This window comes from Megalopta genalis, chromosome 4 (genome assembly GCF_051020955.1).
Source record: "Megalopta genalis isolate 19385.01 chromosome 4, iyMegGena1_principal, whole genome shotgun sequence".
In the NCBI taxonomy this organism is placed as follows: Eukaryota; Metazoa; Arthropoda; class Insecta; order Hymenoptera; family Halictidae; genus Megalopta; species Megalopta genalis.
The window spans coordinates 6,158,837-6,182,473 of record NC_135016.1 but is presented as its reverse complement, the minus strand read 5'-3'; the positions used below and the strand labels follow the sequence as shown (position 1 = coordinate 6,182,473).

Below are 23,637 nucleotides of genomic sequence, written 5' to 3'. Positions count from 1 at the left end.
CGTATGGTGGGGTGCGATGAAGGGGGTCTGGGTTCTTTGGAGGGGGGCCGCTCTCTCTCAGCGTACAAAAGAAACATTTTATTCATAAATAATAATGATAATAGCAATAATAGTAGCAATAATCATAATGGTGGTTCGTGTATCATTTATAATAAGAACATTAAAAATAATCGTGGTGAGAGTTATTGTAAATGCGAACGAATCTCTCCTTCTCTCTCTCTCTCTTTCTCTCTTTCTCTCGCTTCCTTTCTCTCTTTCTCTCTCTCTCTCTCTCTCTCTCTCGCTTTCTTTCTCTTCCTCTCGCTCTCTCTCTCTTTCTCTTTCTCTCTCTCCCCCTCTCCTAGCCAAACGAAAACACGTCCGCGCATAATTTTCTGCCGGGTCCGATTGCTACAGTAATGTCTCCTTAATTGATGCTCAGATTGTCCACAGAAATGGTCAATTTGGGAAGAGTAGCCCTGCGAATTCGAGCCTCGCGACTCGTTTTTAATAGTTACCGATCGTCAACGATCGTAAAAACATGGCGCAAAGCCGGAACAATCGTATCGTACCTGTTCCCAAATTGTCCATTTTTCTGCGCAATCTAAGCGTCGGTTAGAGACTGACGTTGCCGTAATCAGCGACGAAACGGAAATGGAAAAGCGAGAGACGCGCGTTTATGTTTGTTTTCTGGACCGGCGGTGTGCCCTCCCGGTGTAGTTGTTGGCCCTCTCACGCACGGTGTGCGTTAAACCCGATAACAAAAGTAATAAGAACGCGAAACGGCGAGATAGTTTTAGCGATAAAACAAGAGACGGTATACGGTTATAGTGCGTTATGCATGCGGGTATAATATTGCGCGCGGCGTCGACACGCGCGCCGGTTATCGATAAATCCTGATATAAAAGACGTTCCTTACGTACAATATGTACAAGGGGAGGCGCGGCACCGCGCGGACGGAGAACGCCGTCCTATTGCCGATCGAACGGAATTTTTTTATTTACATTCTACGGTCAGCCGACGCTCGCCGCGCGCGCGATGCCCGCGGCTATAATCCTAACGCTCGAAGATGCTGCGCATCGATCTGTCCCGCCACCCGTAATGCTGTCTCTAACGTGTGTTGTCGACGCTCCTCTAGCTCGACACCCAGGGGTGGCGGCGATCCTCTCTATCACAATTCCGCGCGTCTCGGACACGAGCCATTCCGTGGATGGATGGGTCAACGTAACGTGAAACGAGCATGTGTAACGAAAGTCGAACGGGGGAACATTAAACGCGAACGGGGAAACTGGATACGAGAACGCGAGAAACTGAACGCGAACGTTTCGGGACGCGAATCGGTTTTTTTTTTAATGGCGACGGTGTTCTAGCGCGATTTCGAATCGGTGTTCCTGCTGCTCGCATCACGGGTCAAGGGAGAAGGCCGATTAGAGGATCGGGAAGAACGTGGCGATGTTAACCCGTTACCCGCCGCAATTCGAAATTAAGAGAAAGAAATAAGGAGAAATTAAATTGAGAGATTATGTAGTTTCAAGCTGAAGTTTGCAATAACTTTTCAAACGAAATAACGGGAATTCTTAATACTTTCACGGAGCAAGCGATATGTTCTCACTATTTTAATGCCTGTATTTTATTCGGAAGTTTTATGCAGTTTTTAAAAGAAAACAATTGGAAATAGTGACGCAAAAATGGGACATTGGCGGATAACGGGTTAATAGTGGGATGTGGTAGGATCAGGATGAACGGCGGGGGATGGGGGGATGGATGATCTAGCATCTCTCGGGGTTTTCAGGTCACGGAGAGCGTTACGGCGCTAACTTAGGACACGTTTGAACTTATGCTTTATCATCAGGTTTGTACTGCGACATCTCTCCGCGAACACGTGGCAGCGGCCAGCCGTGAATCCAGCCCCACGCTCGCGAGCAATTATAAAAATAAAACCTGGTAAACGTTGACTCGTATTATCGCGGACTGTTTTCTCCCCTCTCTCTCTCTCTTTCTCTCTTTCTTTGCCCAGCTTCTCTCGGAGTTGAAACGAAAAATAAAAAGAAAATAACGCGGTTCCAAGCATTTCCGAATTCCCGTGGCTCTCGATTCCGGTCTATCGACTATTTACACGTAGCGCGACGTATGTCCATGTATACATATATATTTATATATAATATATATAATCATATAAATCTCTCTCTCTTTATAACCTTAGTAGAAAAATTAAATTTGTCGGCCTCGACGCTCTAACACGTTCATCGTCCACGTCAACATCGTCGTCATCATCGTCATCATCACCATCATAATCATAATCATAATCATAATCATCGTCGTCGTCGTCGTCTCCACCTGCTCTCCACCTCTTTCTCTCCGCTCTAGAATAATCCCATAAATCGCTTTCGTTCGTTTTATTTTTCTGCTCTTTTTTTCTTTCATTTTTATTTTTTGCCATTTTATTGATCCGCTCGAACGGAGAATTCCAGTCGAAAACTATAATAACGGTGCCGTGTCTACTATCACATAGTGTTTCCCGCGACTCGAATTTCGAAGACAGCCTAGAGGGGGGGCCGAGGGGGCGGAGAAGACATCCTTCTCGGATGTCGTTTGCGAAGGGAGAAGGGGGGGCGGGCGGGCGGGCGAGTGTGCGAGCCAATGATCGACGCTAGAGAACGTACACGCGGATCGAAACCGAACCGACAATAGCGTAATCGCGAGCGACAGAAGCGTCGACGTCTAACAGATAACCCAAACGATACCGATAAATCCGACACCATTGTTTTAAAGGAGATTCTTGAACGAGCGTGCGTGCGTGCGTAACGCGTCGCACGATCGAAAGGACGTGGCCGCGGTTCAACGGCGTGGAACTAACGCCTCGGATCCTCGCCGCGATCTAGCTGCTGAATGGGAGGAGGGAAGCGTCGCGGCGAGAGCAGCCACGAGGACCGATTGCCACCCCGGGGCACCCTGGACACCTTGGTGGAGCTAATCGGCCGCGTTGCGGCCGCCAAGATCGGCCGTGTCCCGGCCCTGGGGCCGCAATCGAGATCTCCCCGTGCCTGCCCCGACGGCTCGCGAGGGTGGGCTCTCTATCCTAATCGCGGCTGTTGCTGGTGATCCGGGTGCTGTTGTTGCTGTGGCTGGTGATGGGAGCTTGCTCTCTCCGTGTGCTCTCTCTGCTCTCTCTCCCGCTCGCGCATCTGTTCCATCTTCTTGCGTTGCTGCTCGTTCTTGCTGAGCTGCCGATGGTAGATGCTCTTGTGGTTCCGCAGGCTGTTCAGGCTCGAGTAAACCCGCTTGCAGACGTTACAGATCGGTTCCTTGCTGGGCCTGGTGTGCACGTTCTGTATGTGCCGCTTCAACCGCGTTAGGGAGGTCAGGATTTTGTTGCAAGGCTCGCATCGAAACTCATCGGACGCGCCGCTGCCGGCCAACTGACCTGGCGGCAGAACCAGACACAGGGGGTTACTTTTTTTCGGTTTTGTCACGAGGCTCGGGGTTTTTTTGATTTGTTTGTTTGTTTTTTTTTTACTTTTTTTCGGCTCGCCGGACTTATAGGCGGACCGAAGCCGGTCCGGGGGTTGCACGGGAACCGCGCGGAAAACGGGGAAACCAGACCAGTTACTTTCTTTCTCCCCGTCCGCATTCTCTAGAGATTCCCTCCATTTTGTCTCTAGTAGTAGCCGCGCGTGCCTCTATGTCCGGCGATACATATCGTCATCTACTGTTTGTTTGTTCGTTCGATTTGTTTTTTTTTGTTTGTATGTTTTTTTTTTCTAGTCTCGCTTTCACTCGTTAACACCAACCATCTACCACCACACATGTTTTTGCGTTTTTTTTTTGGTATTTTTCGGTTTGCAGGAGATTGTTTTATTTTTTTTTTTTTTGCCGAGCCGATAGAGAAACACATTCGTGCGCCCATTTTCTCGATTAGTTTTGTCCGCGCACGTTGCCACACACCGTCACCCGACCAAGCCGTGCTCAAAACTGTCTGTTTTACGGTTGCGTTATATACTGTTTTTTTTTTGTTTTTTTTTATACATTTTGTTCGGTATTGTTTGTTTGTTTGTTTGTTTGTTCGGTTGTTGTTTTTTTGTTGCGGGGAACCACGTGACAATGCCTGCAGTTTGCCTACCGCAGAGCATCCTCCGTCGTTACGCACCGTTCCACGGTCCGTCTTGCACCTGAGTCCTCCGAGGGAAGAGCGTCTCAGCCTCTCGCGGTCGCCATTGTCAGTCGTTCTTTTATTTTCTTTTTGTTTTTTTCCACGACTCTTCCGTTCGCGAGACGCTCGATCGAACGGAATCGAACGGAATCGAACGGAATCGAGCGGAATCGAATCGTTGCATCTTTCTAGCTTTTATTATTATTATTATTATTACTGTTATTATTATTGTTATTATTATTGTTATGTCTCTCGTCGCAATCTCGTTTTAACCACGATACTGTGCTGACAATGGCGACGGTCGTTTCGGCGGGAGACTCTTCCTCGTCGAGGTAACCAGCGTGTGCCCCCTGACACCCGTTCGTTAACTTCGGTACTCGTTTAACAATCGTTGTGCTCTGACGTTTCGGGAGTTGTTTGGTGTTTTATTTTTTTATTTTTTTTTTTTTTTGATAGCGCATTACGATAGTAGAAGTGCAAGCAATTCCAAGATTCCAGTGAACGATCGTGAGCGATGACGTTAGTGTTTTCAGAGCACCAGAGATGTATCCATGTCGATGCGTATTATTTACAGCAAGACAGAGAGCAGAGTAGATATCTTGGAGCGGTATATATATAATAACGTTTTTTGACTCAATATACATATATATATATATATATATATATATATATATATATATATATATATATACATATACATACATATATATATATGTACATAGGATACACACATATATTTATACAGGAGTATGATTATATTGCGTTTTTTGTCTAAACGGGATGATGCGATGAGAGGCGAACGGTTGATTGTATTGCGCAGCGGTTCTCTTTTTTATTCATTCGATCTCGCATTCCGTCGATCATCGAAAGAACGACACGGCCTGTCGCTATAACGAGGGATCCGAGAGCGTTCCACGCGAGAGGGTTCGCAGCGGCCGGCGCGGGTATTTGGTATGTTTGCAGTAAAACACGACTCCTCCTCATTTTCCTTCGAATCGTCCTTTATTTTCTCATTCAGCTCAAACGACATCCACGCTACACGCTAATTAAACATTCGTCGGCGGTCACAAGTCGTTGACGCGATCGATCCCCGGTAAAGCGGCAAGCGACGGGTAAAACCGCGCGCTGTGCGCCCGTATGCTCGGCCGGGAGCCGAGCGTGATTCGAGCACGCGGGACGGAAAACGGAGCGGAGCGGAGTCGCGCGCGGCTCGTGCTCGAACCGCGAGAATGATCTGCCGAGGCCCGCGGATAGGGGATGATAGCAGTTCGGTCGTCCGATAAATGGGATCCGTTCTTGTCAACGCGCGAGCTCGGTCGGCAAAGATCCGCGCGGATCGAAGCCGGGCCGATCGCCGGCTGATAACAGGCACGGTGATCGACCGGCGGGAGAAAGCTACGCGCGGCGGTGAGTTGGCTTCGTCGCCGGCGGGGGTGAACTACCCCCGGAGCCGGCGGCGCGGGGGCGCGTGGATGAAGAAGAGCGCGGTAGTTACCGAAAGAGAGACGTATCGATTCGGCCGTGGGAGTCGCCGGGACTCGCCGCGGAGCTTCCAGATGGCGGAGCTCATTTCGAAAAAGCGACGGCTGCGACGCGTTCGACGACGGACTTAGGCTAGCTAGCACGGGCGTGATCGTCGCGCGCGTGTCTCTACGCTAAACTGTATATGTATACTTTCTTTGGCGTGCATCGAGGTAACTCTTTCCACACGGTCGGAAGACTAGAACGTTTGGGATGGCGAACGGGCGAAGCACCGGCTAGAGCAGGCCTGGGCCCGGGGAGAGGCCCCGCGCGGGCCGTACGGCACCGGCGGGAGCCGCGAGGCCACGCCTACGGCGCGGCGGGCGGCCGCGAACCGCCGCCCACGCCTGGTCTAGGAAAGTATGTACGTATGTATGTATGTATGTATGTACAAAAGAAGGACGTTTCCACGGTATTTACAAAAGCCTAACCACGCGGTCGTTTAAGGGGGGAGAGGGCGGCGAAAGGGTGGTGGTCGGGTACGAAGACGGCGTTCCTCGGCGGGCGTAAATTCGGTCACTAAACCGCGGACGCCGGTCAATAAGTGACCTCGCACTGTTCCTCGTGCTCCTTGCGCTCCTTCCTCGCGTGGTACTGGCTCTTGTGGCTGACCAGGCTGTTCCTGGACTTGTAACTCCTGCCGCATTGATCGCAGGAGAGCGATTGCGGCACGTAAAAGTGCGTGTCCGCCAGGTGCCTCTGCAGGGACCAGGCTCGCGAGAACGTCTTCTGGCAGAAGTTGCAGTAAGTGCCGCTGCTCGAGCGGTTGTTCGACGACGATTTGGTCTCTTGCTCGTTGCGCGACTGGTCCCGGGACTTCGGGCCGGCCTGCTGGCCGCCGCCGTTCTGGGTCAGCCAGCGTAGATCGGTGAAGCCCGTCGTCTCCGTCAGCGACGAGGTTCTCGTCGCCGGCTGATGCTGGCCAGGCCGGCGGCTGTTCGGCACGTTGGCCGAGCCGCGGTCTACGCCGCGATCCACGCAGCGATCCGCGACGGGATCGAGCTGGTCGCCGAGCAGACAGGACTCGAGCTCGTCGATCTTCGGCGAGAGGGGCTCCGACTTGAGCACGATCTGCATCTGATCGGTTATGTCGTCTAACAGATCGATTATCGGCAGCTCCTGGTGCTGCTGGTGTCCCTGCACCACCACGCACCGGCTAGCTCCAGCCTGACCTTGGTCGGCCGGTCTATCCCGTTGACCGTCTCCGTTGGTAGCGGACTGCCAACCCCCGTCCTCCTCGGCGACCTCCCGGTCTGCAACCAAAGAGGAGGGGGCTGAGTCCAACCGAGGTGTCCCGCGGATTAATTAATCGGCGCGCGATCAACGCGCGGCGCTAATCCTCCGTCCCGCGTCGAGAGGCTAGGCCATCGGGGTTAAGGAGGAGGGGCGTGTGCACGGAACGGCACGGCACGGCACGGCATGGGGCGGACAAAAGAAAAGATAAACTGCGCTCGTTTCTCGCGACTAAACGGACGCGGATGTTGTTAATCGTCGGCTAAAAGGTGGCGAGTCGAGTCGAGTCGAGGCGAGACGCGGGGCTGCCGCATCGAAGGACTCGAGGGGCGAGGGCCGAAGAGATATCCGAAGGGCGGAGGGTCCTGCGGGGTGGCTCTGCTCGAGAAGGTAGGACGAGTGTACGAGTATTCATCGTCTCATAAAAGCCAGTATAACGTCCGCCGAGGATGAGATGTCGATACAACGAGAAAGAGAGAGAGAGAGAGAAGGAGAGGAGAGAGAGAGAGAACGGCCGCTGGTAACGGCAGCGTGTAAGTGCGAGAGCAAGAGTAGGAGCTGGAGCAAGAGCTGGAGCAAGAGCTGGTGCTGGAGCAAGAGCAAGAGCAAGAGCAACAGCGGCACACACAGGAACATAACGGGCGATGCTTCTTCTTTGCGGGATTTTACCCAGCCGGTTACCCTAGCAACGGAACCACCCCCCGCTACGAGCCGCGCTCCTTCCCCTGTTTTTCCGCGGTGCCTCGCCGGGAAGGGGATATATACCTAGGATGCGTATTATTCTTAATAACCCCCCGTATGCCGTTGCGCTGTATTATGACTGATGTTGACTCTAAGCGCGGAGAGCCACGGCGATCGATAGCTCGCGCTACACTCCGCGCGACTACGAAACTCCGGGGAGCGTCGAAGGGGGGCTCCGGCAAAGAGGGAAACCAAGAGACAGAGACGGAAAGAATGAGAGGGAACGGGAGAACAGCCGAAGGAGAAGGAGGCCGAGAGAGAGAGAGAGAGAGAGAGAGAGAGAGAGTAGGCGGAGGAGGACAGAGGTGGAGAAGGTCGAGGAGGTGGAGAAGGGTGGCTCGGTGGGTGGGTGGTTGGGTGCCCCCCTCGCGGGGGGCACAGAGGGATCGGCGGGGAGGGAAAAATCTAAGTAGCTTCCGGATTGGTTACGCGAGTCTTACGAACTTTTTGAAAGAGTTACGTGGACAGTGGTGGGGGGGAACGGAGAAGACGGGGCTCGCGAAGCAAGGAGGAGAACGGGAGCAAGAACTTGCTCCTCGCCCTGCCGCCCCCGACACCCTCCTCTCCCTTTGGCCCTCCCAGGCCCTCTTTTCCCTCGATATGCGGTTGCGCGTTTCGCGAAATCACTGCGATCAAACCGATAACTCTGTTCCAACGGCTGCTCCCCCGCCCGGTTTCTTCTGGTTCCTGGTCTTGACCGTTCCCGGAGCCGAAGGGACTCGAGGATCGTTGCAACGACGATCTACTATACGGCCGCCGTGTCTCGGTGATTTTTGCTCGCGGTGCCGCCACGCCGGGCTGATCGGGAGAGAGCGAACGAGATCGAGAGACGGAGAAGAGACCGACGGAGGAAGGAGAGACGAAGGCCAATTTCTTCGCGAGAGGCTCGCTTATGCTCTCGGTCGCTGCTGGAGACTGGCGGTGGGGCTCGAAACTAAACTGCCTCGATGAATTAAGCACCGCGGCCGAGTAGACCTTCACCTTGTGTATGTGTCTCTCTCTCTCTTTTTCTTTCTTTCTCTCTCTCTATCTATCTATCTATCTATCTCTCTCTTCGGAGAGGGACAGAGACAGAGAGCAAGTGCGGCGTACGCCTCTCCCGGAGATCGCGATTCGGCCAATAACGTAAACAAGCTTTATTGATTTCCGATCGCTCGTCGAAAATCCCGCGATAACACGCCGTTACCCGTTCGCCAATGGGCGGCGAAAGAAAGTCCGTCCCCGACGGCTGGAACGCGACGATCGATTTTTTGCCACGACTCTCTTACGTAACCCGCTCGAATCTACGATTCAGCCTGGCGACTAGATAGATAGGAACGTCGTCGTCCCGCGATTTCCATCTCGAGGCCGATAGGAAAAGGATCGATCGGCGTGTCCGCGGAGGATCGTAGAAGAAACCGGCGTGTCGCTCGAGCCGTTTTGGAAAGCGTCGCGAAGCCGGGGAAAAGGAGAAAAAGAGATCGCGGCCCGCGACAGCAAATGATATAGAGCGAAAGTGTAAACGCCCCACAGCTCTCTCTCTCTCTCTCTCTCTCTCTCGCTCTTTCTCTTACGATCTTCGGCACTCTCGGACGTTCCTTCTCTATCTTCGCAGTCTCCTGCCCCTCCCTGACCCCTACTTCCTAGCCCCGCGGTTTCTCTAGCTCCGTCGCTCCGACGAGCACTCCCGATCGCGACACCCGCGCTCACACTGTTGCGCAGTTTTTTCGAGGTCACCTCAAGTTCATCATCGATAATAGCGCAGGCAAGGCGAAAACAAGCAGCTAGACCTGGGCGTCCCCGATAAATACACATACTACAGATAAAAAATTCCGTCGGATTTGGTTCAGAAACGAACTTTCGTTTGGCCTTGGCAGGCGCCTCTCGCCTCCGCGACCCCGCGCCTCCGCCTCCGCCCACCGCCTCCCGTCGTCCCGTCATCCTCGTCGTCATTCGCCTTCGCGCTCGCGCTCGCACTCGCGCTCGCGCGCGCGCGCGACATACGAAAGTAAATTGCCAGCCGCGCGCGCGAATCGTCGTCGTCGTCGTCGTCGTCGTCCGTTAACCGAAACCAAACGAAACGAAACGAAACGGAACGGAACGGAACGAAGCGAACCGGCATCCGCGAAACTCGACGCGACGGACGGATAAAGACGGGGAATCGCGGAGAAAGAGGGAACGGGAAGATGACTAAGTATCGAGTAAATAGATGTATGCGCGCAAGGAGACGGCTCTCGCGACAGAGAGAACACTGTGTCGATCAGAGAAAGAGAGAGAGAAAGACAGACAGACAGACAGACAGACAGAGATAGACTCGGTGTAGGTTACAAGCGCGCACACCCGCGCGCGAGCACACGCACGAGCACACGCACACGCGCCGCCGGAATCGGCAACGTCGGCAGATGGCAGCATGAATTCCGCGTTTCGCAAACAGGCCATTAGCAAACCGGGTTACGTAACCCCGAAATTTCTTTACCTCGGCTAGTTTCACGAGTCCCGATATAAAACGCGCGTAGCCCCGCCGCCGTCGCCGGCCCCCGGGCCCGCAGCAGATCCGAGCGGAGCCGTCGGCGATCATCCGCGGGAACAGGTTTTGTCGATCGCGAGAACGAGACCACGACCGATCCACGATGCGATCCCTTTTTCGAGGATCCCAGGGAACGGCTGTGCTCCGTCTTCGCGGCGGAAGAAAGTCGCGGCCCGGTGTCCCCCTTTCGGCCCCGTTCTCCCTATTGTCTGGACGCGTCGGGACTCGCGTTCGTCGCGAACGATCGCGCGAACCTTGATATTCGCGGCGCACAATGGACGCGAGAGACGCGCGGCGCGCCCCTTTTTTTTCTCGCTCGCAACCCCCGTCCGCGATCTATTCTTTGTTCGACGCGGCGCGCACCTCGCCGCGTTTAAAACAGCAATTACGGCAGCTCCTTGGCGATGAAACGTCTACGGCGGCTATGCACGCGGATATCTGTGTTTCCGCGCGCACGGAGAGCTGTTGCACGCGAGGGCAAACATGCGGCCGCGTTGTCTCGCGCTTTTTGCGCACGATTTCTGCCAGAAGAGTCGCGCGGACAAAGTCACCGCGAGCGAAAATAAAGAGCGCGGTCCGGCCGGGAGAGACTGCAACTAGAGAGACGACACCTGGATGATCTCCGGCGCGGCGAACGGAGGCGGAACGCGTGCGGAATGCGCGCCGGCGGTTGCGAACGACGGCGGCGAGTCGCGGTGTCGATTTCCGCAGATCGTTTCTGGGATATCGCGGCGACCGGCCGCGAAACTGGACCGCCGTAAGTCGAGCGCGATGCAGGAATTCGGCCAGCCGTCGAAAAAGCGGCTACGTCGGCGAGCGACGGGCGGAGGAAGAGGAGGGCGAGGAAAAAAGAGGAAACGGAGTCGGAGGGAAAACGAGAAGAAGAAGAAGAGCGAAGAGAGAGACAGAGACGGAGAGACGAAGGAGAGAAGAGAGTGAGAGAGAGAGAGAGGCAGATCTAGAGGAGAGAAGAGAGCGAGAGGAAGACGGCAACGGGTGTCCGGCACCGGGAACGTCCCGTGAAATAAATATTTGCTCGATGCGCTGCAACACGCGCCCCTTCGATACAAAGAGACGCAGCACTCGCGAGTGCACGAGCGAACGCGAGCGGACGCGGAGCCGAGGAGAGCGAAACGGAGAGGATAAAGTGCTCGGGCGACGAGCCTCTGCAACGGCCTGGCACCCGCTATTTTTATGCGGCCGGATTTTACAACAGGTTACCGCGGATGCAAGCGCCGCGTTCGCGGAAAAAGAGCAGAAAACCACGGACGGAGGAAATAGAGGAAAAAACCGTCGGGGGTTGGGGGATCGGGCTCGGCCAAAGAAGAGAAAAGGGAATCGCGTTGCGGCGGGACCCGCGCTCTTTCTCTCTCCTTCTCCATCTTCCTCTCTCTCTCTCCCTCGCTTCGCCGCTGCTAGGCGCGGTATCGGTTTTTTAAAAACAATTTTTAGTGCTCGTCGACGAAACCGGCTAAGAATATATCTAGGCCCGGGGAAACGAATTTCTGCTTTCTTTGCGATAACGACAACAAAACCGAGAGAAACGTCGCTCGACGAGAGCGAGAGCCCGGCAAAGAATGATAGAGAGAGCGAGTGAAGAGAGCGAGAGAGAGAGAGAGAGAACCAGAGAAAGAAAGGAACAGAATGAATAGATTTAAAATTAGACCGCGATAAACGCATCTTTCTCCCGAGTGTGTCGGCTCTATGCGAAACTTCTTTCTCTCTCTCTTCGCTCGCCGAGATCCTCTCCCTCCCTCTCTCTCTCTTTCTCTCTCTTTCTTTCGTCTCGTCTCTCTTTCGGGCACGCTCAATAAACAGCAAGCCGCGGGACTATCGCCAGCCCGCTCCTAAGTGCCGAAAAGAATACGCGCGGCTCGCGCGGACCAGCCTCTGCGAAAATATTTCGGGCTGTGCGCGGATCGCGGGTGCTTCTAAGGTATTGCGGCACGGGTCAGAACGGACCCGGGACCGTGACGGGGCCGCGGCGCGGACGGCGCGCCGCTATTTTAATTTCAAATGCGCGACGATTGCGCTAAATTCGCGGAGAAAAATAACAGACGGGTGCAAAAGGTTAACTAAATCGGCCTGCATAATTTCCATTGTTCGCGGGCCGTCCTATAAAATAACCGTATTCAGTAGCAATAAAAAAGTAAAACTGACGCAAGTCGACCGATTTGTTCGAGTCGTTCGAGCTGCGAAAGAAGAAGCCGGGGGAAGAGAGCATTGGAGGAGGAGGGGGAGGTGCCGGGGCCGAAGAAATCCGTTCGCGGGCTCGAAATTTTTCGACGTTGTCGCGGCGAATCCGCCTAGAAACGCGCGGACTGGCGAGCATATGCTCGCAGGCCGTCGCGCTGCGCCGCGCCGCGCCTCGTCGCGCCTCGCCTCGCCGGCCTCCTCCGCTCGGAATAAAAAGATCAGAGGAGGCAGCGTCTGCAGAAGCTCGGCCGAAGCGCGCGAGCGAACAAAGAAGCTGCTTCGGCTCTCTCGTTCGGGAGCGGATTCCGGCGACAAGTGGTCGCGCGGCGCTGGTACTTTCTATCTGGGCGCGATTTGTTTTTACGTAACCGCAGCAGCCATTACGAGCCGAAGACGATTAAAGAGCCGGAGGGGGCGGCGGCGGCGGTGGCGGTGGCGGAGGCAACGGGGCGGCGAGCCGTGAAACATCGCGCGATTCCGTCGTCGCGCCGGGACGCGAATAAAAATTTCACTTTATCGGGCCGGGCCGTGCCGGCGATAACGCGCTTTCTAAATTGCGTGACCGGCGAAACTTCTAGACCTTGCCCGGTCCGATTGCCGTCGGCCCGCGATAACGATCGTCGCTAACTATCGCGCACTAGCGACTGCTCTATCTGACGTCGATCGTTCCGCCGGTCCTCGAGACGGTGCCACTCGACAGGAAATTCTGTGCCGCTCCGCGGCCGTAACTTTTCCGCTCTCGTAATTCCGCGGCCAGAGAAAAAAAAACAGACGGGCCCGGCCCGGCCCGGTCCGGCCGAGAGATAGTTCGCGTAACGAGGCGGCCGAAGCACGCGGCCGAGTACGAGGCGGCCGCGCGGCCGAAACACCGGGCCGGCGACAACGTTTAATTCGGACGTTATTGTCGTTAACGAACCGAGAGTAGGTGGAAAGTTTGGCGGAGACCGACGACCCTTGCTTCGCGCAACTATCTCCTCTCCCGTCCGCCGCTTGAAACGCTGCCAAAAATCACCGCGAGTTGCAATCCCGTTCGTTCGGCTCGGCGCCGAAAAATGTCTGTTCGCCGCTGGTTCGTACCAGCGCTAACGCCGATAGATAGATACGCGCGGCCGGGGACCTTGGCGAGATAAAAAATGCGAAAAACAAATGCCCGTTTCGCGGCGAACGCCGGAGCAAATGACCGATTACGGATCGATCGGACGATCAGGGGGGGGACCCCGTTCGGGAAACGTTCGATCGATCCCGGGACGGCCGCGTGGAATTTACGGCCGAAAACGCTCGAAACAAGGATCGACGGGCGAGTTCGGATACGCGGCTGCGTTTTTAACGGCGAGAGTACCGGCTATTTTTGAGGCCGGCCGAACAGGCTGCAGCGGCCTCTGCACTGCGTTTTGTCTCTCGCCGCATCGCATCGCCCCGCCGCGCTATGCCAACATTGTCTTCTTAATTTCCCGCGGACGTTTCGAGAGGGAAATCGCAATGGTTCTTGCTAGATCTTAAAACATCGGACTCGAGGACGCAGAAGAGGCGGTTCGAACGCGGCGCGGCGCGGCGCGCGACGGTCGATTTTCTTTGAAAATGGAAGCGAAATGGAAAAGAAACTGTTCTCGCCGTGAACGGAACATTTGTAGTTCGATTTATTAAAGTTTAACGCGTGTATTTGGTGGGTGATTACACGTTTATTTTTACCAACGGCTGACAACATTGGAGTATTTCGATATTATTTAAGTATTGAAATAGTTAAAGATTACTTCAATTTTGAAGCACTTCAAAATTATGTAAATTTTGAAATAGTTCAAAATTATATAAAATTTTGAAATAGTTAAAGATCACTTAAATTTTGAAACGGTTGAGAATTGTCTAAATTTTTAAGCAATCGATGATTATTTCAATTCTGATAAAATCGTGTTTCTCCTCTGTTAACCCTTTGCACTCGAGTGATGACTCTGAGGCACCACTAAAATTGTTAGCTCACGCAGCAAGATAATTTTTATTAAAAATCGTTAAAAGTGTAACTATCGTGTCAAGTCATCGCAAGACTCAATTTCATACGCATAAAATGCACTTTGTCGTATAAAATGGAGATACCATAAGTCAGAAAAATTATTTCAGATTTACGGTTAAAATGGCTTCGAGTGCAAGGGTTAAAAGTATGCTCCTAGTCCTTCAAAAACTGGAAATGCGCTTTCGAAGTACTATTATAACAATTAAAGAATTAATTAGGTAACGTCTTTTCGTAATCTCTGTGCGAATTAATCTAGATTCTTGCTAAAAAAGAAGAAAACGAAAAAGAAAAACTAAATTCGCGATAAAGCCAATAATTCGAGTGCCGCTACGTAACACACGAAATCTGTTAGCATGAATTCTTCAACAAGAATTATAATTCCGAAAAATCTGAAAATAGCTGCAAATTCTTCGCCCCGAGAGTGTTTCTTAATTGCGTCGTCTGTTACCCATAAACAATAATCTCCCCCTCTACCGACAAACCTCGCGGGTTTACAAATAGAAAGAAAAATAGAAATCAATAACGGCGTTCCGTCGTTGCACGACAGAAATGACGCATGCATTCGCGAAGATAAAGTAGCCCGTTGCTAAGCAAGTTTTGACAATGATTTTTCGTCCCATTTTTAGAAGGAATCCGCTACCCGTGCGTCACACGACAATGGAAATTTCGGGGGACCGGCAGGGTTAAGAATATTTGCAAGGTTTGCGAGTTCGCTGGGACAGAGATCCGCGGCAAAGCCGGGTAGGGAGGACGCGACGGGGACGGAAGAGAGAGAGAGAGAGAGAGAGAGAGAGAAATTTTTCGGAAGGAGACGAGTGAAAATAACGGCGGGCTAGACGGAGGAGCGGGTCGAACGAGAACGGGCCGCGCGAACGACGAGCCACGTATAATTTAATGTGTCTAATGATTCGCAGTGCGCCGCAGGAACGTGAGTGGCGTACCAAGGTCGTCGTATTTTTAGTTTAGGCCAATGTTTAGTTGGCCACGTTGGTTCGTCGGAGATAGAGGGACCTTGAATTTCGCGGATAACATCTGCGGCCTTATCGACGGCCCCTGATAACTTTTTCAGTACTAACCTAGTATAAGCCAGCCGTTCAAATATTAATTCGTGAACGCGGCGAGAGATGCCACACCTGAATTTACTTAACGAACGATGCCTGTCGCTTGTGTTCCGCTGCTGTCTCCGGACAATCGTTTGTTAAAAAAACGCCCGTCCCTCGCCTCTCCGCGCGGCCGGCAACGCTCCACGTTCGCCGAGAAAACCCCCTCGAGAAGCTCGACCGAACGACGACGATAAAATTCGTTTCTGTTCGACCGAGAGACTTTTTCGTTGGAGAACGAAAAACGGGCGACGATCGACCGCGAGATTACCCGGCGCATAGTTCATACACTGTGACACTTAGGTGAGCAGAGATTCGCGGAATCGAAGGGTCGCCGATGAATCGAGGTGTCTGCGTAGAAAACGCAGCCACCGCGACCAACAGGGTTTCGTCGCTCGCGACAAAATTCGGGCTTGACCTATCACATCCTCTTTCGACGCCGACCGAAATAAAAGCAAGAAAAAAGCACAAGCAGCCCGCGGCTGCGGAACCGTCTCGTGACCAGGCGATTCGGAAATTCCGTAGAATCGCGGCGGTGCAGATTTCGCGCGAGCCATCGGTCCGTTCGGTTTCTCAAATTAGTTTCTCGGCTCGTTACCGTTCCGTCGAAAGGATTCGACGGAATCCACGGCGACGCGAGTAGAAGCCGAATTTGAGAAACACTGACACGCGATCGGTGTATATATGTATATATAGAGCCGCGGTACGTTTGCCCTCATGATTGTTTTAGGGAGATACAAGTACACACATGTTCGTTTAATGCAAAGAGACTGGTAAGCAATGTCATAATGCTTTCGTATCGGCGATATCGCGGCAGCGGCGTCTATATTCCGTTACCAAACGTTTAATGGGACGACAACAATGATACAAAAATACTTTCGCCCGAAGAATTGGACAATACGAGGAGCACGGCACGCGCGAATATACAGGGTGCGCCAAAAATCGCGGTTCAGCGGGGGGATAACCCGGGATCCAAAGCCAGTGGAAAGCGCACGGTCGTACGTCGAAGCCGTGTCGAAAGCACGTCGGTGGAGAAAAGGCATGTCTGTCCATGACCTACCGTTTCTACTCGCCGCGACGTAAGACGCGCCAGAAAATTCTGCGAGCTGCTTTATCGCTTCGCCCGACCCTTCTGTTCACAACCGACATGCTAATTTCGACGATTTCCATAGGATGATGGAGCCAGTTACGCGATCCTTTGCCTTTCGTCTGTTTTCGGGCATAATTGATTTTATATTTATCCAAGAAGACGTATTCAATTTTTTTTATTTAGCTATGTTATTTATCTTTTAGTAAAAAAATTTAAGTCTTATTATAATATCAATATTATATTATAATAACATTAATACTATAATAAATACTATATAATATTAATACTATAATAAATATATAATATTATATTATAAAATTAAGTCTTATTCGATAAATAGGGTGACCAATTGCCGTGCCCTTGGTCCGTTTTCGGGCATAATTGACTTCATATCTATCGAATACGATGTATTACATTTTTTTATTATGTTATACTACTTATCTTTTAATAAAAAATATTTAATGCGTCTTATTCGATAAATAGGGTGACCAATTGCCGTGCCCTTGGTCCGTTTTCGGGCATAATTGACTTCATATCTATCGAATAAGATGTATTAAATTTTTTTATTATGTTACATTACTTAGCTTTTAATAAAAAAAATTTTATACGTCTTATTCGATAAATAGGGTGGCCAGTTGCGGTTGCCTTTGGTCCGTTTTCTGGCATAATCGACTTTATATTTATCGAATAAAACGCATTAAATTTATTTATTGCGTTACGTTATTTATGTTTCAGTAAAAAAATTTAATACGTTTCATTCGATAAATAGGGTGACCAATTGCCGTGTCCTTGGTCCGTTTTCGGGCATAATTGACTTCGCGTCTATCGAATAAGATATTACATTTTTTTATTCCTTTATATGGTTTATATTTCAATAAAAAAATGTAATATATTTTGTCCCATAAATGGGGCGATAGCTGCAGTGATCAATTGTCGTGGCTTCGATATTTTATTTTTTTCGTGAATAATTAACTTTACATTTTTGTCGAATAAAGTGTGTTCGTGAAAAAAGTAAACGAAATAAAATAATAAAAAGATTTAACATGCCTTGCTCGATATATATGTGTGTGTGCATATAAAGCATAAATATATCGGTTAAGCTCGAAAACGCATCAAAGGCGCAGCGGTTGGTCAAACCACGGTAACCGGCTCCCTACCAATCCTCGACCAATTGTCATAAATCTGCGGCAACGGTATACAACGTCATACATTCCTCCCTAAAAAAAAAAAATGCAACCGATCGACCCAATCTATCAATCATATCGCAAACAATGTTATAAATTAATTTGCGGAACAATCTCCACCGGAGGTCGAAATCGCGTTAAAATGAAAAAAAAGGGAAAACAAAAAAAAATAATAAAAAAATTTCATCATCAATGCATGGAATCCGTTTATCCACTGAACTGGCTGCCGCGAGAATCGTGTAAACCGTTTCGGTACCCTTTCCACTGATTTTTCCAACGAAGTTAAGCCCTCCGCAGCCGAGACAATGGCGTCGCCCCGGCATTCGAGTGTAATGATTATGGGGGGGATGATGCGCCGGTTCGATCGAACCGCGATCGAACAGCGGCGCGGAAACAAAAAGACTCGGCAAAAGCGGTCGATCGAGTCGAAAAAATAATCTCTCCGAGGATGTTCGGCCGCGCGCTCGCGAAGAAGAGAACGGTCCGCCGTTTCGCATCTTTCGCTCGCGGACATCATCCGCGCGACTGGTTCGTTCGTTTCGCGCGTGTTTTCGCGCCGCGCGAAAGCTACGCGTTCTATTACGCTTTTCCGTATCGCGGACGCGGCAGAGACATCAACGTGCGAGCAGTGTTGTTTTGTACAGAGCGATGTCGAATCGATGCGACGCGCGACTCTTTTTTACTTTTTCTTCTCTTTTTTTTCTCTGTTTTTCGTCGCTGCGTGCCAATTCGAGCGATCCCGGCGAATTCGGCGGCTGCGACTCGCGGGGAGAGTTCATATCCGCTTTCGTTTGTTAAACTAGTTCAAACGAACGTTTCTCGTTCGTTTCGTCGGGCAAAAATCGAGCGAATCGCAGAAAACTCGAGCGGTTGGATGTACTCGCCTCCTCGCTCCGAGCAGCCGCGAGTTCGCCGAGGACCGCGGGTACATTATATGACGTCATGAGAATGCGAATATATGCAGGCGAATCGTAAATGGTCAACCATATAAGGGATGATGATATCGGATGATTTTTGTAAACGCATGCCAATTAGAAGAAGTTTTAATCGTCCAAGCAGACAGTAGTGCTCTTTCACCGCAACCAAATAAATGAAATTAAAATTAAAATTATATTAAATTAAATATTAAATTAAAAAAACTCATAAACAGTAGAGAAATATATATATATATATATATATATATATATATATATATATATATAAATAAGTATATATACATATACATATATATACATATAGATATACATATACATATATAGATATACATATATACATATATATATATATATATATATATATATATAATTCTAGCGATCCGTGATTTTTGTTAGTCTCTGATAAATATTTGCACAAGTCTTTTTAGTTACTTTGCCTTATTCTTTTGTTTGATTAGAGCGAACCGCTACACCGCAGACGATTTGCGGCCACGATGTATCGACTGTCGGAGGAGAATAATGGAGTAGCGTAACAAAATCGTCCGTGGCAGTGTCAAAGGAGCGGAGAGGGTCGAGCGGGCCATTTTTTCCTGCCCCTTTAAAATCGACCGAATCCGTCGTACAGGCCCGCGACGACGGGTCCTTCTCGCAGGCTCTCGACACGTCTCTCCGCTGCCGGTGATCCCGCCAGGACGCAGCCAAATAGTGATCGTTCTTACCTTGCGAAGTTCCTGCCAAGTCCGGTGGTTGCAACCCGTGGCCCAATCCTGGAAATTTCACTATCGTCACACGTAGAAGTGCACGCTCGAGCTCGGCGAGCGACCGATCGACGGCCTGTACGCAACATCGCAATTGATACTCTACGAGGACAGGCGGGGAGGGCCGGGGAGGTTCCGCGAGAAGCCCGCGGAGGAATTCGTTGACGCGCGCATTCCGCGGCGGAACCGATTCGACTCGGAAAAGGCGACCGAGCGCGGCGAAACAGCCGGATGATTTCGACTCGGCGACCGTCTCGACAGCGAAGGAATAGCTTTCGATGGCGATCTCTCGGTGATCCAGCTCGAATTCGATGTCCGAGGCCCGGCTCGGACGTTCCTCCGCTCGATTTCGAATAAGCGCCGCTGTCCGGAGCGTCCGCGCGCCCTTCGCGCACCCTTCGCGCGCGACTTCTCCCTTTAGAGACCGCGATTTCGCCGGACACTCGTCTCTGCTCTCGACGACGATGATCGGAGAGCCGCGGAAATAAAGATCCTCGATCGGAGAAGTTCGTAACCCGGTCGGAATCGCTCGGGACCGAATAGACGCGCCGATAATCCCGTCGGAAATCCGTGACGTGGAATCCGCGGACGAGCCGAACGGTTTCGGACCTCTCCGATCGAGGATCTGGGTCGTCGGGCATAGGGGGAGGGTGCGAACCGAACGAAAAAGAAAACGAAAAAAATAAGAGAATTGGTCGATGCGTACAGGCCAGGACTTGTCGGCGGATCGTACGGCGTACCTGGCAACGGCGTGTGTTCCGTGGCGAGCGCGGCCATACTGAAATTAAAGCCTCCGGTGTGCGGGAAGATTTTCGTGTCGGGTAAAAAATTGGTTGTGGAGGTGTGCTCGGACTCTGGTTCGTGCTCGTTACTGCTCGCGGACGCCGGGGGCCGGTCCGACGCCGCGGCGCCCGAATCCGACGAGTCCTCGTTGTTCCCGCCGTTCCCGCTGTTCCCGCCGGTCAGCTCGAGCGGCTCGCACTTGATGTTGTCTCCCAGGGGGCTGTTCTCCTCGTGCACGCCGTTACCCTCGACCTTGCTCGACAGATGGTTGTTCTTCACCATCGAGAAGTCCGTCGGCGTCGCGTCGTTGTTGTTCAAGGGCGGCGACGTCGCCCTCAGCTTCTTGTCCGTCGACTCGTCGTGCGGGCTCGGCGTCCGTCTCCTGCGGATCTGCGCCCTGCGGAGCAGCTGCTGCACCGTGGTGGGCGTCGGGGTGACCGGCGTGGGCGGCGAGCCGCCACGCGGGAAACTCTCGTCCAATTTCTCGTGGAACGGAAGATGGTTGCCGCCGGCGGCCAGCGTGCGCACATGGGACAGCTGCCGGACAGAAACCAAAGAAAACTGGCGCTATTTAACACTGTTCGACCCGATCGCGGTTTTACGGAGGATCGAGACTATGTTTCGCGTCCGGTTAACCCTTTCGCCGCGGCTTTCGCGCGCTTGGATCGCGGCGCGTCGAGGGGAACGAAGCGAAATGGCCGGATCAGTCGACTGCGACCGGCCGTGTACGCGTATCGTTGCGATGATAATCGTAAAGAATGATATTCGATACTGATAAATGGACTCTGTGGATTTAATGCTTTTATGGCAGAAGTCGGAGATAGAAAATCTTCGGATAGAACATTGCGAGGAGCTAAGAAGAATCGAATAATCATTTTATCACGCTGCTTTCAGCTTGACAGAATTATTAAAAGAAACTGTTATATGAATTTTGATTTAATTTCATTCAATTTCTTACAATCGGCTTTGACAATTTCTAATTACCGTAAAGATTTACAGTCTGTCGACGATGAACAACAAGTTTCATTCAACGTGTTCAGCACAATGATTTGTGGGAATTGATGCAACTGTAAACGCGTATGCCTCCATAAAATGTGGAGAGCGTATATTTACGCCTTTTGTACGTATTGGTAGATTTGCGAGGGCGTGTATATACGCCTTCAGTAGTCAAAGGGTTAAAGGTTGTGTCAAGGTTATGCCAGGGTTATTCTATAGAAGCATCTGAACATCGATCCCTTTTTTTATTTCATTTTCTAATTATTTGAGTGATTCCCATTAATATTCGGATAGCTTTTAATCGTCGGACGGCGAACCATTTTCACAGCTGTGCTATCGACGATGTTTATAACAATTCTGTGCTTTATTCGGCAATTTGACCAAACAGATTTTTGAAGATATTTCTTCCAGACTTATTAGCCTCGCCGTTGTCCCCGATGTAACAGCGATTTATTTTATTTAACACTGAACGCACCGGTGCCGATCGAACGACCCGCTCCATATATTTTATTTAACAATTATTGAAAATACGAGGCTGTTACCGTGAAAAACGATGCAATAAATTTCTTCGTTCGAGCAGACTTTCTAATAAAGATCGGACTAAATCTAAACGAATTCAATCTTAACGTTGTTGCAAGGAAAATCGTTCTGGTTTCTTTTAATGCTCGGTAGATTATTAAAAATAATGCTGAAAATTCAGTAATTAACCTTTTGCACTCGAGTGGTGACTCTGAGGTGCCATTAAAATTTATTATATCGCGCTCTAAGATAATTTTTATGTTAGCGAAGTTTAGATTTAAAAAATTGTTAAGATCGTAACTGTTGCGTGAGTCGCAAGAACCAATTTCATATGCATAAAATGCACTTTGTCATAGAAAATGAAAATACTGTAAGTCAGAAAAATTCTTTTAAATTCGCAGTTAAAACAGCTTCGAGTGTAAAGGGTTAAGGGAGAACGATTTAAATATTCTGGAACAAAATTGGCACAGCCACCGCCTCGCGAGGGTTAAAACGGAATAACTTTTTTTTAAACCGTAACTTGAATGTTGGACTTGAATTTTCATTTGAAATGACAGAGGATCCAGCCTACTGCACGATGACCGAAATGCCTGTTTTTTTTCATTTTGCCTGATTTAACAAAGGGATTTAATAAAACTTCCGTTTTTTAACCTTTTCACCCGAGCCGATAACGAAGGTTTAAAATACGCGTTTTGGGGATCTCGGGTAACTTGTGTGCGTGCTGAAAATGTCAGACCTTAATTTGTGATAGGGACGAGGGGTGGAGGGAGGAGGGTGCGAACTACGGACGATGGATGGAAACTCGAAGTTGCGCGGACGTGTGTTGCGAAGCGCTCCACGACACGTGTTTAGGAAGTTTCGGTTTTCTTAACCCTTGGGCTACGGCACATTTTCATACGTAACGTGTGCAGACCGCATACGTTAGTTCACGTGTGAGCAACCACCGTCTCGAACGCTACGTCTTTCGACCCGGTCCCGATCCACGGTGGAACAGTCTTTTTTTCTTTCGAGGATGCGGTACGACAAATAAAACATTCGGGCGAGGACAACGGACGAGAACTTCTGATAATTCTACGCGAATAAGCAATTCTACCCTTCTTCTCAAGCTTAATTCTACGCAATTAAGCAACGTGGACGCAAATGTTAACAATCTCGTAGGTTATTTACAAGGCCTATCTTCGCACTATATTTTTATGTCGTTCATTATCGGATTACGGATTTGACGAGCTTATGGCAAAAATGGACAGGTCAAATGCAAAACTGTGAAAACGTTAGAAAACTTCGTGAAGACATTGTTATATTAGTTCCTAATTATCAGAATTATTAGAAGGGAAATGACGTTTCCATCTGATTTATGTTTCTCACAATTAATTTTGAGCCATTCTGTTACAAAGTGTATGGCAAGCATTATGTCAAAGCGTTATAACATAAATAAGTGAAACGTGAAGTGGCAAATTCTTCGAATTCCTCCGATATTCGTTGCTTCTATTAAACCGTTCGGTCCGATCCTTGCCTCGAAGACAAAGCGATAATTTGACCCCGAAATTGAAAAAGCTCTCCGTGACCTGAACTATGAACGACGCGCGCGTATTTTTCAGATTCACGTTGAAACACCCGAGACACTGAATCTCGTTACATATTCCCGTCAATGATAATAATAATAATAATAATAATTTCTGATAAAATTTCCCAAAATTCTCCGGTCGCTAATAATCGCGAAAAATGTGCCGAGCGCATAGAATCGTCAACAGAGAGCATCGAAAACTTTAGGCGACCGCGGCCATAGTCCGCGTGTCAAAGAACCGGGGCGCGCCGTGTTTCGAAAGGTCCGCCTTAGAGCTCGATCCACCGAAATTTCTGACATATTAAAAGGGCCCCCCGACACCGTGCCGGTGTCCGTTGTAATTTGTAAATGGTGTCGCCCCGGTAACACGCTTTTGC

The 23,637-nt window shown here is 50.5% G+C and overlaps 1 protein-coding gene across 8 annotated transcripts in view; it reads right to left on the bottom strand.

The window, feature by feature from the left end:
• Positions 1-23,637, bottom strand: part of br (broad-complex core protein) — a 62,466-nt gene that overhangs the window by 5,647 nt on the left and 33,182 nt on the right. For 4 of the 8 annotated variants that reach the window (XM_033474386.2, XM_033474387.2, XM_033474384.2 and 1 more), the window contains 3 exons: positions 20,139-20,718; positions 19,360-19,419; positions 5,113-6,903 (listed from right to left, as the gene is read on the bottom strand). In XM_033474386.2, coding sequence (XP_033330277.1) covers positions 6,188-6,903; positions 19,360-19,419; positions 20,139-20,718 — 1,356 coding nt within the window. In that variant the 3' untranslated portion in view covers positions 5,113-6,187. Of the gene's footprint in view, positions 1-57; positions 3,404-5,112; positions 6,904-19,359; positions 19,420-20,138; positions 20,719-23,637 lie in introns of those variants that run through there. The other 4 variants (XM_033474390.2, XM_033474391.2, XM_033474389.2 and 1 more) reach the window with 4 other exon arrangements.